At 38.3% G+C, this 16,058-nt stretch overlaps 1 protein-coding gene across 1 annotated transcript in view; it reads left to right on the forward strand.

The window, feature by feature from the left end:
• tcerg1l (transcription elongation regulator 1 like) overlaps nucleotides 1-16,058 on the forward strand; it is a 98,684-nt gene that overhangs the window by 23,630 nt on the left and 58,996 nt on the right. The window contains exon 5 of the mRNA XM_053639634.1: nucleotides 11,474-11,650. Within this exon, the coding sequence (XP_053495609.1) occupies nucleotides 11,474-11,650 (177 nt within the window). The remainder of the gene's footprint in view (nucleotides 1-11,473; nucleotides 11,651-16,058) is intronic.

Raw genomic sequence — 16,058 nt, forward strand, 5'->3', positions numbered from 1 at the left:
AAATAAACTCCCAATCCTATAGTCCCTTGTTAACGTCATGCATAAGACACACCCTAATATATATCCACATATATGCTATTTAAATGAAATGTAAATTTACAAATGTATGCAAATGTTGTGACAGTGAACTAACAATTAATCAGACTACAGTTATCCAAGGTCTGAGGAAAGAAGTTAAAAACAAACAAAAAAAGCCCTTGAAATCAAATAAAATCAATTGTCAACACAGTTTGAACAAAGGAAAGGAATGCCCAGTATGTTTATCTTTGACAATCCATATCTTTGATATATCCATATCTTTGTCAAAGATAAACATACTGGGCATTCCTTTCCTTTGGAAACCAATGAATGAAGAAACTGTAGGTGGAATTTCTACACGCTAATTTTAATAACAGATTTACCATATGTAACTTTGATGAATAAGGGCCACTGAGCATTGGACAGTAGAGTTATTAATGTTTGATAGAAGGGAAATTTTCCAGTACACCCATGGTGTAATTATATACTTTTTCCTCTACAAATCAGAATAGAAAAATAACCAGCAATTGCAACAATGCAGACTTTAAAGTTCCAAAGGTTCCATGTACAGAAATACAATTTACAATACAATTTAGTATTGGTATTTTAGATTAGACATATTAGGTTGATAAACCAGAAAGCATACGTAAATTAGAGGATATCAAGCTTAAGAACATTGCTGTGGTGAGGGCCCACACAGAAGTAAAAATAAAAAGTCTACTATTCAGTGTCTGATTATAGTTGATGTGGTGTTAATATTTTGTTGCAAAACTGTGGTGCAAACAGCTGTTAGGTTGCAAAGATAAAGCCTGCCTTATGTCTGGTTTATGCTTTTATCATTGACTGTGATATGAATTTTCCAGAAGAGTGCATGGTCCCTGTTATAAAAGAAAAATACAAAAATTTTCATGTGTAAGACACAATGACTGTCACGTGGAAACAAAGCACTGCCACACACACACACACACACACACACACAAAATTTAAAGAGATTACAAAAAGATTATGCCATTCTAATTTCTCAGCCCCATATGCCAGTGTGGCTTTATTAAACATACATTAAGCATCACATTCAGCCACTTCCCCATAAACAAAGAGGCTATGGTGCTCTCAAATCCACACAACAGACAAAATGAGATGAAGACAACAGTAGAATAGACAATCTTTCAATAGTTTATTTAAATTAAATGTCATTGCAATGCAGCTCACACACTGCCTCTCGATAGTTCAGTAGAAATAATTTTTTATTAGTAGTACAGTAAATATGTTCTTTCATGTTTATACACGACTGTTACAGATGAATTATTTATATTATTCATAACCCAACCTAACTCTAACCCAACATTTTTTGAATGTTAAAATGGAAAATAAGGCAAAATAGAAAAATACTCCACAGTGGGGTGGTTACCAGTCCATGATGGATTATTTACCTTGAAGTGTTTTATTCCTCATATACCAAAGCAATTTGGCAACGGTTACATTTTTTATTTCTTAAAGAACGAGGAGTACTTTTTAAAAGTTTAAGGTTACTTTTAATGTTGTAGGAGTTCCTGTTATTACTTGCATTATAGCAGGTATAAACAGTCATCTCACTTTCTCTTTAAGTTAATAAAAATTATTTAAAAAAAAATCAAACAAACAAACAAAAAAAAAAAAAACCCAGCAAAGTGCAAAGTTCACTGTCCTAAAGATTTTCCTGCGGAGGAAAAGGAACAGCTTTACTTTACTGGAGACTACAAAAGTGCTAAATCTCCTCAGAAAAAAAGTTTCTCCATATGAATAAACGTCTGGGTTACCCATGTAACCCTGTTCCCTGAGAAGGGAACGAGACATTGCGTTTAGCATAACACTATGGGATGCCGTGACCAGCATCTGAAGCTTGTGTAAAATCATGCCTATAGGCCTGCCATGATCAGGTGACATGGCAATTAAGTGTGTCGCATGATATAAATATGTCAGCTGTGAACCGCGCCATCAGCCTCTATTATCTGAAGTGAAGAAGCAATTCACAGGCCTACCCTGGTATGACAAAGCTACGCAACGTCTCGTTCCCTTCTCAGGGAACAGGGTTACATGTGTAACCCAGACGTTCCCTTTCAAAGGGAACTTCATTGTTGCGTTTAGCATAACACTATGGGTACGACAATACCCACTCCGTCATGCTGAGGGTATGGCATGTTCAAAAAGACCCAAGCCCGAGGGTCACTGCAAGACACTCGAGCCCGGGGTGGAATGAATATCCAGGATGTAATAACGAATGAATGTGTGTGGTGTAGACCACCCTGCAGCAGCACACACATCCTGTAAGGATACCCCTTTGGACAAAGCCTTCACAGAGGCAACCTACCTAGTGGAATGAGCCCTTATGCCCAGAGGCGTAGCGAGACCACGCACCTCATAAACAATAGAGATTGCTTCCACTATTCAATTAGAGATGCGCTGCTTTGACACAGCATCACCTCTACTGTTGCCGCCAAAGCAGACCAGCAGCTGCTCCAACTTACGCCACTGGCCGGAGCGGTGGACGTTTGTACAGAGAGCCCTTACTGGACACAGCAGGTGCATTCTCTCTTGTTCCGGTGTGGGGAATGGAGGAGGGCAGAAAGCCTGCAACACCACAGGGTGGGCAGCCGATGTAGGCACTTTAGGAATATAATCTGGCATAGGATACAGGAAGGCCTTGGCTAATCCTGTGGCAAAGTCAAGGCAGGAAGGGGCAACAGAGGGAGTTTGTAGATCTCCTACTCGCTTGAGAGATGTCAGGGGCAGCAGAAGAACTACCTTCAGAGTCAGAAGCTTCTCAGAGGCTGACTCTAAGGGCTCAAATGGGGTCCCTGACAGACCTTCCAGGAGCACAGAAAGGTCCCAGGAAGGTATGTGCAGCCTGCAGATGGGCCTCAGCCGCCTGACACCACGCATGAACCTCGAAGTTAGAGGATGTTGCCCCATAGTGGCTCCATCAACAGGGGCATGGCTGGCCGAAATGGCAGCCACGTAAACTCTGATTGTAAAAGGAGCCCACCCCGCTGAGAAACGTTCTTGTAAGAACTCCAGGCAGCATCAGGTTTTCAGTGCCCTGTGACAGCTCGCTGACCAGAGAACACTGAAAACTTGGAACCGAATTGGCTAGGGGAGGCACTACAGTAGCACTGGGGGATAACTGCCCTAACAACCTCATGTCCCCTGACACGTCCCTCCATGGCCCCTCAGGACCACTCTTCTTTGCCTGCTTGGCCTTTATGACCATTCTCAGATCAGGCCTATTAGCAGGCCGCGACTGTGGCTGCCCAGTTCCCCTGGCTGTCTGCGGGGGTTGGTGGGCTGCCATACTCGCCTTCTAGGTCTCCCTCGCACTAGTGCTGGCCCAGGCTCCACTCCCCTCCACTTCAGCCTTGTGAACTCAAGACAACAGTGACCCACAAGCAAGACTACTACCGCATGGGCTTTGCCCACCAATGTCACGTTGGCCTTACACGGTGGCTTGGATGGCAAAGCCAGCCCCCCTAATTACCTGTCGTCGATGGAGAGCGGTACCTCGCAAGCGCCTCCTCCACCTTCAGCATAGCTAAATAGCCATGCCGTTCATTCCCCACAATGGCCGAATAATCCAACATCGTGGGGTTATAAATACGGCTTATGCATGGTTTTCCCCCAGAAGCCTGATATTTTGTCATGCACTTCTGGAAGACAGGGGAGTTTCTGCAGTGTGAGGGATTTACTTTCACTGGGGAGAAAAAGGCTCATCCAGCCTTAGTAATCACTTCAAGCAGCTCTTTATATGCTGCTTTCAGTTTTTAGCACATCCTTCCGGCTCCTCGGAGTCAGAGAGGAATTATTACTATTATTTTTGTGTGTGTGTGTGTGTGTGTGTGTTTTTTTTCCCCTTTTGGCTTTCCATAGCGGAAGGAGTCGCTGCGATGCGAGCTCCAAAATCCAGCGGAGAGCCGAACCTGGAAGACAGAGCAAGAGATAGAGATAGATCGTCTCTGGCTCCTCTTCCGGATCCATAAGAGATCCCCCGAACCTGAGATGGCTAGCTGCCTCGGCAGCGGCCGGCCCAGATCCGCGAGGCTCTGAAACCCAACTCACTTCGGTGTCCGAGAAGAGTTGTGAGCCGTGCTGCTTAATGTAGGCATTACCATGCGCATGCTAAAACCCTAGACACTTCACCCAGAAAGTGTGCACTATTGCCCGTGATGAAACGAGAGCAAGCCATAACACACTTCCTGAATTCTCTCAATCATATTTTTCTCTCTCGCTCATTCCTTTTTTTTTCTTCTTTTTTTTTAAAGGGATAGAAAAGTTCTGAGATTTTGAGAAAAGATAGCGAGGAAATGAAGCCTTTTTGTTTCTTTACACAAACAACTGACATGCATGTCTTTCGCTGTAGATAATAAAGGCTGATGGTGTGGATAATAAAGGCTGACGCACTTAATTGCCATGTCACCTGATCATGGCAGGCCTTTAAATAGGCATGATTTTACACAAGCTTCAGATGCCGGTCACGCCAGAGAGGCGCTCCCATAGTGTTATGCTAAACGCAACGTCGAAGTTCCCTTTGAAAGGGAACTTTTATTGTTGGAATATTATTAGACTAAACCTTAATTTTAATGCCATAACATAAACATAGCATACTTTTGATTGGAATTACAGAATAAATTACCATAATTTATAGAAAATTTATTTATAGAAAATTAGCTAACACTTTCAGACTAATCAGAATTGAGAATTTAACAGTGCCGTGGTATAAGTAAGGAATGACACATGACAGACCATGCTGTTATACGAAAATAATGCACGCCGGGGGGTATGAGGCAATGTGAGGTACAAGCCAACATAACAGTGTGGTCTGTTATTCCACTTATACCACAACGATTTGCTAAAGATTGCAATGTTTCATTCATTAATTGACAACACATCAGACATTTTCACGGTTTATAGATAGGTGTAATATTGTGGTACATATGACAGACAAGTTAGTTCCTGTTTTCACCTACATAAGAGCAGCAATAAACAGTTATTCTTCACCAGCTTCTCTCCATCTCTTTCTCTCACTCTCTCTCACTCACACACACACACACACACACACACACAAAGATCAGCCTGTCATTTTACCAGGAAAAAGGAGGAAATGGAAAGCGTAACCAAGACAGAGAGTGCTTACAACCGAAACTCCTTCCATAAATGTTCAATAAACTTCTCCAATCAAAAAACTTCACCACATCAACGAATATAAGAATTAATTTGTTAAACTACAACCCATTTTTAAATCTGTTTATTGTTAGTCTTAGATTATTTGGAGCATCTGCTATACAATACCCTGTGTATGAGCTGTTACTATAGAAACAATAATGTATCAGAATGAGCTCATTAATAGTAAGCTATCATTCATGTTTTAGATGGAACTACCTGTGCTGTCATATGAAAATAATGCACACCTTCTGTGGTATAACAGTCATTAATGCACACATGCATACTGTCATCTATATAGTCATATACATTTTGAAAATATTGTCATATAAAATTGGCTGTATTACTCACCCCTAGTAAACATTAGACTGATCCCAGAAGAAATGTAATAAACATGGGTAAAGGTAGGTTTATAAAGTTCAGTTTCTCTGCTTGCTGCAGGGCTTCATCCTCTGCCCTTAAAAATCACAATCCACAAAGGGCAACAGCAAGAGCCAACGCAGGAACTTCTCTTTCTCAAGGCACTGAGTCATCACCTGCTGATAACACAAGCACTTCTCAGAGTTCTACTATGTTGTTTTATGGGTGAACTATTCTAGTCAGGTGTAAAGATGTCTAATTTTGCAAGTCCCGTGCGTTTCATTAATTCATTGCTGTGTAACTAATATTTAGAATGCTTTATGACTGTTAAACAGCTATATGCGGTTGGGTGGAACAGTTTGTTCACATTATTCTTCTGTGAAATGTCAAAAGAACAGCATGACCAGCATGACTGATTGTGAAAATCAGGCAAAAGTGATCTTAAATGCATGTAAATGTAGCCATCTGTCACCAATCAGTGCTCAAAGCAAGTGCGTGCATGTGTTTCGACTCTCAGTTCATGCATTAGCATATTGAAGTCTCCAAGTAAATGATCAGATGTGTAGATAATAAAGTGGCCTTAAATGGATTTCTGTGTGTGTGGATGTGTATTTAGATCATTGTGAGGGCCAATTGTCCCCATGGTGTTAGGAATACATCACAAATTGCCACTGTAGTTATTTGAGGACAAATAATTTTTAATGCTGCTTTAAAATTTGGAGGTTAGGGCTAGTGTTAGATGTACAGTCACCATCGACAGTAATATACACATTGTGTGTATTTGTATAAGATGTAATACACATAAATCAGTGTCTATAGTGAAACAACCAATCAAAAGAAATGAAATCCTAATTATTTCAATATTTAAAGATGCAATATTATTACCAAGTTTTTCCTTCAGTTTGATGTTTTCTCATTGCATTCCTACAACTACAACATGCTCCAAAGTTTATACTACTACCTGCTCCAAGGGTTATACAACACACCATGAATATCACCATGGACTAAGGAAAATCAATTCTGCCAAATAAAATATGTGCAAAACAGGTTCAAGTTGGGATCTCTTGAGTCCTGGCTTAAAAGACAGTATCAAATTAGTGTAGTATTTGCTTTAGTTTGTGCTAGAATCTGACATATATTACTTGTGAAAGCAGTGATTTAGCTGCTTCCAGAGGGTCTGTATGGCAATCATTCCCTGTACCTCGTGTGTATTCAGGTTTCAGCATAGGTTTTTTTGTGGCTTTCGGCCAATTTAACGCAATGAAGGAGAATTTACTTTAACTGTACAATTCTACAGCTTTATAGACCTAGTCACAAAACCCTCATTTTTTTATCGTCGTGAATTTGTGCCACGTCTTATTGACAGGACCTAATGAAATGTGAAATGTCAGGTGTGGCAAGAAATTTCAGCTCCTGGAAAATGGAGTTTAGAAAAGTGCAATGAAGCGCAGGGTGGGAACGTGGGCTGGTGATTGCAGATCAGTCATATCGCCTGCTCCAGGGATCCTAAATGAGACCTTGAGAGCGAGAGAGAGAGAGAGAGAGAGAGAGAGAGAGAGAGAGAGAGAGGGTTCTCTCTGGCACATTAAACAGTATCACTATCAAACATGGAGTGTTTTTGCAGTGTTACATGCAGCACAGTGTTTGTCATCCTCAAAAGTTCATAAATATTTCTTTTCATATTAACCGATGTGAAAGAACAACTGCTGTGTTTTCCCTAAAGATATTTATGTGTTCAAAAGAAAATGTTCTCAAATACACTCAAAGGAGAACATGCACATATATACATTATATGCACATATATACTTACAGGCAACTAGAACAAAAGCATATGATGTTAAAGTACAACAAAACCACAAGAAGTTGTTTTTTCATTACATTTCTTATAAATTAGAGTGTGCCACATATTGTAAGCTGGATGAGAACAATATGTCACACCATAGACTCTTAGAAAAAAGAACTTTTCTCCAAATGGCTTAACTCTGTTGTATCTTGCTGATCTCCTGAAACAGTATAGCCCATCCCAAGCACTTAGCTCACCTGAGTCAGGCTTAGTCCTGAGGATTAGCTTCAGCTCAGCTGGAGGAAGATGTTTTCTTCATTCACTCATAAACTGTGGAGTAGTGTTTCAGTGAACATTATGAATGCTAGCTCAGTAGCCTTTCATTTTAACTTTTTCTGTCAACTAGAACAGTTTTAGGAAGCTAGGAACCCTTAGTTTCCTCAAAGTGTTGTAGTTGGTAACCTTTCTTAGTGTATGTAAACATTTGTAGGGTTATAGGATTCTACAAAAAAAAATCCTTTACAGTTTCCCACAGAGAAACCTAATTTGTATGGTACATACAATTTAGACATACAATAATCAATTATGTATAAACTGTTTTTTATACTATGTAAAGTCGTCCCAGATTTTGTGAACGCTCCAAACTGAACCACTCATTAGGCATCTAATATTTTCAAGTTTCATAACATTCAGGACTTCCCTAACACATTATATATGACAAGGGGGTAAAGGAGATTTCCATTTCATTAAAATTATCTCCTAGCAAGCAGGGTAACAAAGCGACAACATCAGCTTCCAAAGATGAAAGAGGCATTGATGAGGGACCAAAAAGTGTGCACGTGATTCACTGGAGCTTGATGACACCTGTCACACGTAAGGTCTACATTCGTACAGGTGCAGTATTAGAGAGTCTGACTTGAGTGAAGTGAGATGATGCACTATTTTACATTGCATCATACAGTGCTTTGCACATTTACTCACAAGATTCATGAACTCTCTCCAGTGCACATTCCCAAAGTCCTTCTGGAATCTCCTCACCCAATTCAACTTCTCAAAGTAATGTTTCCAGTTCATTTGGGATTGAATCTGACCAAAAGATTCTGGGTGTGTATGTGGTGTATTCTGTCTACACTTAAATAGTTTATACGTAAAATCCTGAAAGTCTTCTTTAGTTTATGCTTCCGGTGAAACATCTTCCTTATCAGAGACGTTTAAAAGTTGAGCCCTTGTAGGAAGCTGTCCATTTAACGAACTCTTGGAGAACCCTTTGTGTAAGACCTTTTTTTAATTGTTTCTGATTATACACCGAATTTAGTGTTCTCCTATGTTGCCTGGGAATGCATTCCCTATAGAATGAGCTTTTGTTATTTAATAGGTTGTTGTGGTTATTAAGCTCAATGTCAGTAGCTTCTGCAGATCCATAGAGCAAACAATACCTACCATGGTTATAATCCCAGCAAAAACAACAACAACAACAACAATAACAAAAACAAAAAACGTCTAAAGTTAAATGGAGTCAAAGAAAGAAATGTGACAATTAATCATAAAATGTCCTCTCCCAAGTACAAGCTAGCAGGAAACTGAGAGCAATAGAGAAAGAACATGAGGAGAATATTCCCTCTTTAGTAAAGCTTGCTGAAGTGAATCTGTAATGTAGAGCAACGTAAATATTTTTGACTGGGCAAATATTTAATGCATGCGGTTGTCTGCTGTCTTAGCACCACAGCACGATGGAAGATTTCAAAGTCCTGAAAGCATTTCACAGCTCTTTTTGCACTTCCACTCACTGTCAGCCTTTTGGTTCAATTTATTTGAAACAGGAGCCCTCTGAGAGTCAGCATGACACAAACATCATACAAACACTGCAACCAGCTCTCTATGTACAGCACTATTAAAGGAACAAAGGAGCAAAGGAACCAATATTGATTCTAGTTCAAATGTTCTTAAATGAAGACACATACTCCTGTATCAGCTTTCAGACAGGTTTGGGGGTTTATTAATAATATGCTGACCAATAATTGCAACCCTAGAGAAATAGAAAAGAAGCTCCTTAACTCACAAAAAGACAATAGCTCTGTACTGTAAAAAAGAAAAGTTGACTTAACTTAAAACTTCGAGACAACTTGCTGCACAGCTTTTTTTGCATTTACTCAACTCAAGGTTAAAAATTGAGTTAAGTGAAGTGAGTAAACTCAAAAAAGCTGTACAGCAAGTTGCCTTGAAATTTTAAGTTAAGTCAACGTTTCTTATTTTACAGTGTGGTATTTAATTAATTTATCATGATTTTTTAAATGCTCTAATATAGATTAAAATGAAAAATTAACAAAGAGAGGCATTTTTTGCCTTAACAATGTTTAAAGATTTACATCCACAAGAAGTCCTTAAAATATCACACTTTCTTTCAGGTGAGACCCCGTAGAATCTATAATTCATGGTCTTGTTTTCAAGTCATGTCTTTGGAGAGCTTGCTCAATAAACACAGTTCCACGCTGTTTAGGTGATGCATGTGTCTGACTCTCCATGTTCTCTGGCTAAATGTTTAAATGAAGTTGTTAGACTATAATTTCTTAATTTCCTTAATATCAGCTAAGTTGAAGCCCATTCATGTTCTTGTCACTTTCCTTCCCACTGTTAAATCTTTTCCCCCTTTCCAGTCAGAGCTCTGTTCTGGACTGATTCCATATGATGTATCCCAAGTGACCTGATTTTCAGAGTGGTGTTCATGTTAAGCATTCTGTCTCTGATCCTCCCACTCACTGCCATTAGATAAAGTGCTGTGTGTTTCAGAGAGATAGAATAAGATCTCCTTGGTATTGGATCTCTCCCAACTCACTGTGTGTGTAAGTATGTGGGTCGCTGCATGTGTTAGCTCTTCACAAGCTCAAACATCAGTCTCTGTGTGTGTGTGCGCGCATGTGTGTTTAGTTCTGATTAAGCCTCCCTCAGGCTGCTGGTTCTGTACTGGCTCCAGATTGACTAGGCTATCATGGTGCCATTCCATCACTGGATCTACAGATGAAAGCAACTGTGAAACCTGATAAAAAGCAGGCTTGACAACTAGGTAGAGTAGAGAACAAAGACAAACCTACATGCATCATCTACATGCAAAAATGAATAAAAATAAATGATGGACAGTTTGGAAATTGTTTAAATATTATCTGACATGTTTTAATACTTGTAAAAACACTCACAAAGACATGAAACTATTTGCCCTAAGAAATGTAGGGTCATTATTTATGATGTATTATAAAGTCTAGTAGGAATAAGAAAGGGAAAAGTTCTGGGAGAAAAGATACATTCTAAGTTGACTCTGAAAATGGGAGATGGACATGTAATCAGAATGTCCTGGCAGATGGCATTGTTATGTTTGGGAGCAATGGAACTAGTGGTTTTACCCCATTGATGTTGGTCTGATCTTAGGAACTACCAGTTGACCAGTATTGGTGGATCTGAGAGTCTGAGCAGGGTTGTAGGGCCATGGGAGCTCTTGAGCTTTCTGACCCATACTGATTATAATCTGTAAAAGTGATTGTAGTCAAAGGAAACCAGAGCAATCTAACCCTCATGGGTGGAAAAAGTACTGAGATATTATACTATAAAGTCAAAATATAGACAACGTGTCAAAGTTTTAATTAAACGTGGCAGTATAGCTAAAAATCTACTCAAATGAATGTCAGAAAGTTGCTACTTTTGTAAAAAGTTATACAAATGAAATGTCTTAATTAAATGTTTTTAATTAAGTTGGTCACAGCAGATGGCATGATTATTAATAGTTTTTTTTTGTTTGTACATTGATGCACTTGACTGGATGTTTTAAACTGAAATGTAAATAAAATGCATGAGCCCATTTGTTTGATGTATAGTGTCCTGTCACTGGCTAGAGAAGACAAATATAAAAGTATTTTGAAGGCCTAAATAAAAATGCAAGGAGTGAAAAGTATTTTTTTTCCCTAGGAAATGTAATTATGTAGGTACATTATAATATAGTACACTATAGTAACAAAGTGCAATTACTTTAGTATTTTCAACCCCTGCTAGCTCTTCATGTTCAACACACCTAAAAATGAAGAACAGTGGGGTTTTTTGCTGTTCTTTCCTAATTCTGTCATCCTCTCTATTTAGGTTGTCCAGTAGCCTTAAAACGAGTGCGGAGCAACAAACAGATGGCTCTTGCAACAGCGGCACTGGTGGCTATGGAATCAGACATGGCCCAGAGGCCATCAGCCTCCTCAGCTCACCCTCTGCACTTTCTCTCACTGTCGCCTATTAAGATCCCACTTCTGACTTCACCTAACCCCGGTAAGAACAGCCTGCTTTATTCTTCTGAACCAGGTTAAAAAGCCATCTTTATTTATATGAGACAGACTGTCTCTGTTCACTTATGCCATATAAAATGGTCTTTATTCACATATAAGGAGTTCTCACTGACCCTTCATCTCAGGTACAGGTAGAGTCAGTGATTTTTAAGTTCTCTTCACATTATGGCAGCTGTCAGTAAAATATATGCTTAAAGGTCAAACTCTGAAACTCTGATCATTGTGGTGTCCGAGGATCTGTAAGTAGAAAAAAATGAGAACAAATAATGTGGACTACTACCATCCAAACACTCAGGATAAGGAGACATAGTTTCTTGCCTGTCAGATACTGTATATTGCCTGGCAATTCAAAAGCTAGATTCAATGTATGTTTAAAAAACTCATTGCTCATTTCCACAAACTAATCCCACTTTGTCATTACGCTCTCAACTTAATGTAACCTTTTCTTGTACTCACCTTAAACTAAAATGCTCTTGGAACATGGATTCTTTACTCTCTAATGTAATTATACCAAATTCATCTTACACAGGCAAGTTTTTATACATGTCTGTAAAGGCTAGTAAAGCATGGAATTTACAGGTACTCAATTCCAGACCTGGAAAAGTAATCCAGAAACAAACATTGTTGTGAAAGTAATATAGATCATTATAAATATTTGCAGTTATTTACATTTCATATTTTCAGTTTTCATGATGATAAGCTTTGATCTAGAAAGGTTAAAAAGCGATCTGAAAAAGTGTTGAAAAGGTCTGGAGTTTTATCATTAGCAAATAACTAGGACCCTGTAAAAATGCCAGCTTTTGCTGAAAGCTGGGAAAGCTGGCATATTTTATAAGGCTTTTTCATTTTTTATTTCTCAATCCACAGCTAAACCTTTTTTTCTCTAGTGGCAAGTGAACAGAGCTCTAACCTAAACCAAAATATTATCAAATTTGTCTCAGTCTATTAAGAATACAATCAATCATCAGTTAAATTTACCCCCTCCAGACCAAACTTTGTCCCTTTCTCTATCATTCTGAACCTGTCCCCATTTTCTCGCCCAGGATCAAACCCGCTCATTCTTTATTACCTCTCCTGACCTATTTTTGGCTTGACAATTATGAACGGCTTTTGCACAAAGCCTGTAATGTTGTAAGTGGTGAATTGTAATAGCAAATGCATTGGGCTATGAAAGTGTTACAGACTGAGTGACAGATTCTTAAAAATAATGTTAATGCATTTGAAAGTTCAGCAGCTTAATAGGAAATGGTTATGTTTGAGAAAGATTTAGTAGGCTTCATACAATACTTTGTGTATATATAATATTATTTTCTTTAGATACAGTGGTGCTTGAAAGTTTGTGAACTCTTTAGCATTTTCTATATATCTGCATAAATATGACCTAAAACATAATCAGATTTTCACACAAATCCTAAAAGTAGAGAGAACCCAATTAAACAAATGAGACAAAAATATTCAACTTGATCATTTATTTATTGAGGAAAATAATCCAATATTACATATCTCTGAGTGGCAACGGTTTGTGAACCTCTAGGAGTTTAATTTGAAGGTGAAATTAGAGTCAGATGTTTTCAATCAATGGGATGACAATCAGGCATGAGTGAGCGTTCTGTTTTATTTAAAGAACAGGGATCTATCAGAGTCTGATCTTCACAACACATGTTTGTGGAAGTGTATCATGACATGAACAAAGGGGATTTCTGAAGATTTCAGAAAAAGAGTTGTTGATGCTCATCAGGCTGGAAAAGGCTACAAAACCATCTCTAGAGTTTGGACTCTACCAATCCACAGTCAGACAGACTGTATACACAAGGAGGAAATTCAAGACCATTGTTACCCGCCCCAGGAGTGGTTGACCAATAAAGATCATTCTAAGAGCAAGACATGTAATAGTCTGCGAGGTCACAAAGGAGCCAGGGCATCTTCTAAGCAACTAAAGGCCTCTCTCATCAGGAGAACACTGAACAACAATGGTGTGCATGGCAGGGTTACAAGGAGAAAACCACTGCCCTCCCAAAAGAACACTGCTGCCCTTCAGTTTGCTAAAGATCACGTGGACAAGCCAGAAGGCTATTAAAAAATGTTTTGTGGAGAGATGAGACCAAAATAGAATTTTTAGTTTAAATGAGAAGCGTTATGTTTGGAGAAAGGAAAACACTGCATTCCAGCATAAGACCCTTATACCATCCGTGAAACATGCTGGTGGTAGTATCATGGTTTGGGCCTGTTTTGCCACATCTGGGCCATCATTGATGGAACAATGAATTCTGAATTATATAAATGAATTCTAGAGGAAAATGTCAGGGCATCTGTCCAGGAACTGAATCTGAAGAGAAAGAGGCAGGTCAATGACCCTAAGCCCTAAGTCATTCTACCAAAGAATGGTTAAAGAAGAATAAAGTTAATGTTTTGGAATGGCCAAGTCAAAGTCCTGACCTTAAACCAATAAAAATGTTGTGGTAGAACCTGGAACAAGCAGTTGATTGAGGAAACCCACATCATCCCAGAGTTAAAGCTGTTCTGTACTCCAGAATGGGCTAAATTTCCTCCAAGCTGATGTGCAGGACTAATCAACAGTTACCAGAAACGTGCAGCAATAACTGCAACTAAACAAGGGGGTCACACCAGACACTGAAAGAAAAGGTTCACATACTCTTGCCACTCACATATATGTAATATTGGATAACTTTCCTCAATAAATAAATGATCAACTATAATATTTTTGTCTCATTTGTTTAATTGGCTTCTCTTTATCTACTTTTAGACTTGTGTGAATATCTGATAATGTTTTATGTCATTTATGCAGAAATATAGAAAATTCTAAAGGGTTCAAAACTTTAAAGCACCACTGTACTTGGATATATAGTCACTCCAGGATTTCACGATTTTGTGATGAATGAACACAAACTCAAGCAAACTCCATAATATTCGGAGGAGCTTGCAATTTTTCTAAATTACTGCAGATTTTCAGCAGAATTTTTTTTTACGCATCATGTGATGTCATCACAACATGCGTTCAGTCAAAGCCCTCTTTGATTCACGTGCATCGAACATGAGTACAGCTAAAAGGTTTAATTTACCAACAAACACCACTGCAAAACACTGTGCAAAACCGTTCCATGGAATTGCCATTTCGGCAATTCAAGTAAAAAAGCCGCAGCAAAATCAGGCATTTTTGGCCGTAACAATCACGAAAGCAAAATCCTGTACAGACTGGTTATACCACAGTGCTGTGGATTTTTTGAATCTGATTGGTCAGAAGGTATTGATTCATTTTCTATAAAAATCTCTGATTGTAGTTCTGGCTGTAATTCAAATCACAGGTTTGTATTAATGCACTTCTTCTAATATGTTATCCTTTTATAGTAACAACTTACAGGGATGTTTATGGCAGACAAGCCACATAATCTAAGACTAATAATAATAAATAAAAAAGACATGTTATGTAATCAATAGAAAACATATAACCATTGATATAGTGAAGCTTTCTGTAAGGAGAATGTTTATTTAACATTTATGGAAGGAATCTCTCTTTTCGGGGCTTTGCAATTACCAGTAAAAAAAAATATTCTGACTTGGCAAAGCCTTCAGGACATAGGACTGTGTCTTCTGGTTTTCTGTAACATGACAGGCTGCCTTTCGATGTCTTATTAACAGAGAGAACAACAGAGGTTGGTGAGGAAATGAGAGTTTATAGCTGTTATAATTTAATTGATAACAGGAACTAACTTGTCTCATGGACATTTCATGACATTAAATGTAACGATAAATGGTTAAAAGTATGCCATGTTGTTCATTAATAAATTATAAAGCATTGTAATGTTTGTGAAATTGCTGTAGCATGAGAAAAATAAAACAATTCATGATGCGCTGTTATGTGTTTATTGGAAAAGAATGCATTTTGTGTTTTTTTCATTAACTCTACTTTGCACCACATAAGGGGTTGATTATATTTCTATAATACTGTACCTGTCATAATTTATTCCTTTAGTACATAGAGTGAATATATATATATATATATATATATATATATATATATATATATATATATATATATATATATATATATATATATATATAAAGAACCTTCTAGTTTGTCTATCATGTAGCCTGGGTCTTAAAAGAAAGTCTCTTGTTCTCAACTCTCTGAGTTCTTACCCATAATTCCTCTGTGTATATGTAAAGGCCAATGTCTTAAAGCTGCACTGTGGTATATTTCTGACCCATTCTGAGAAGTGTCCTTGAGAGTGGTCTGAATACAAATTTGCTAATATTTTATGCACAGATTGAGAAAACTAGGCCTTCAAGCCACACAACACACACGCACACACACACACACACAGACACACACACACACACCCCACACACACACACAATGTAGACAAACTGTA

This window comes from Ictalurus furcatus, chromosome 13 (genome assembly GCF_023375685.1).
Source record: "Ictalurus furcatus strain D&B chromosome 13, Billie_1.0, whole genome shotgun sequence".
Classification (NCBI taxonomy): Eukaryota; Metazoa; Chordata; class Actinopteri; order Siluriformes; family Ictaluridae; genus Ictalurus; species Ictalurus furcatus.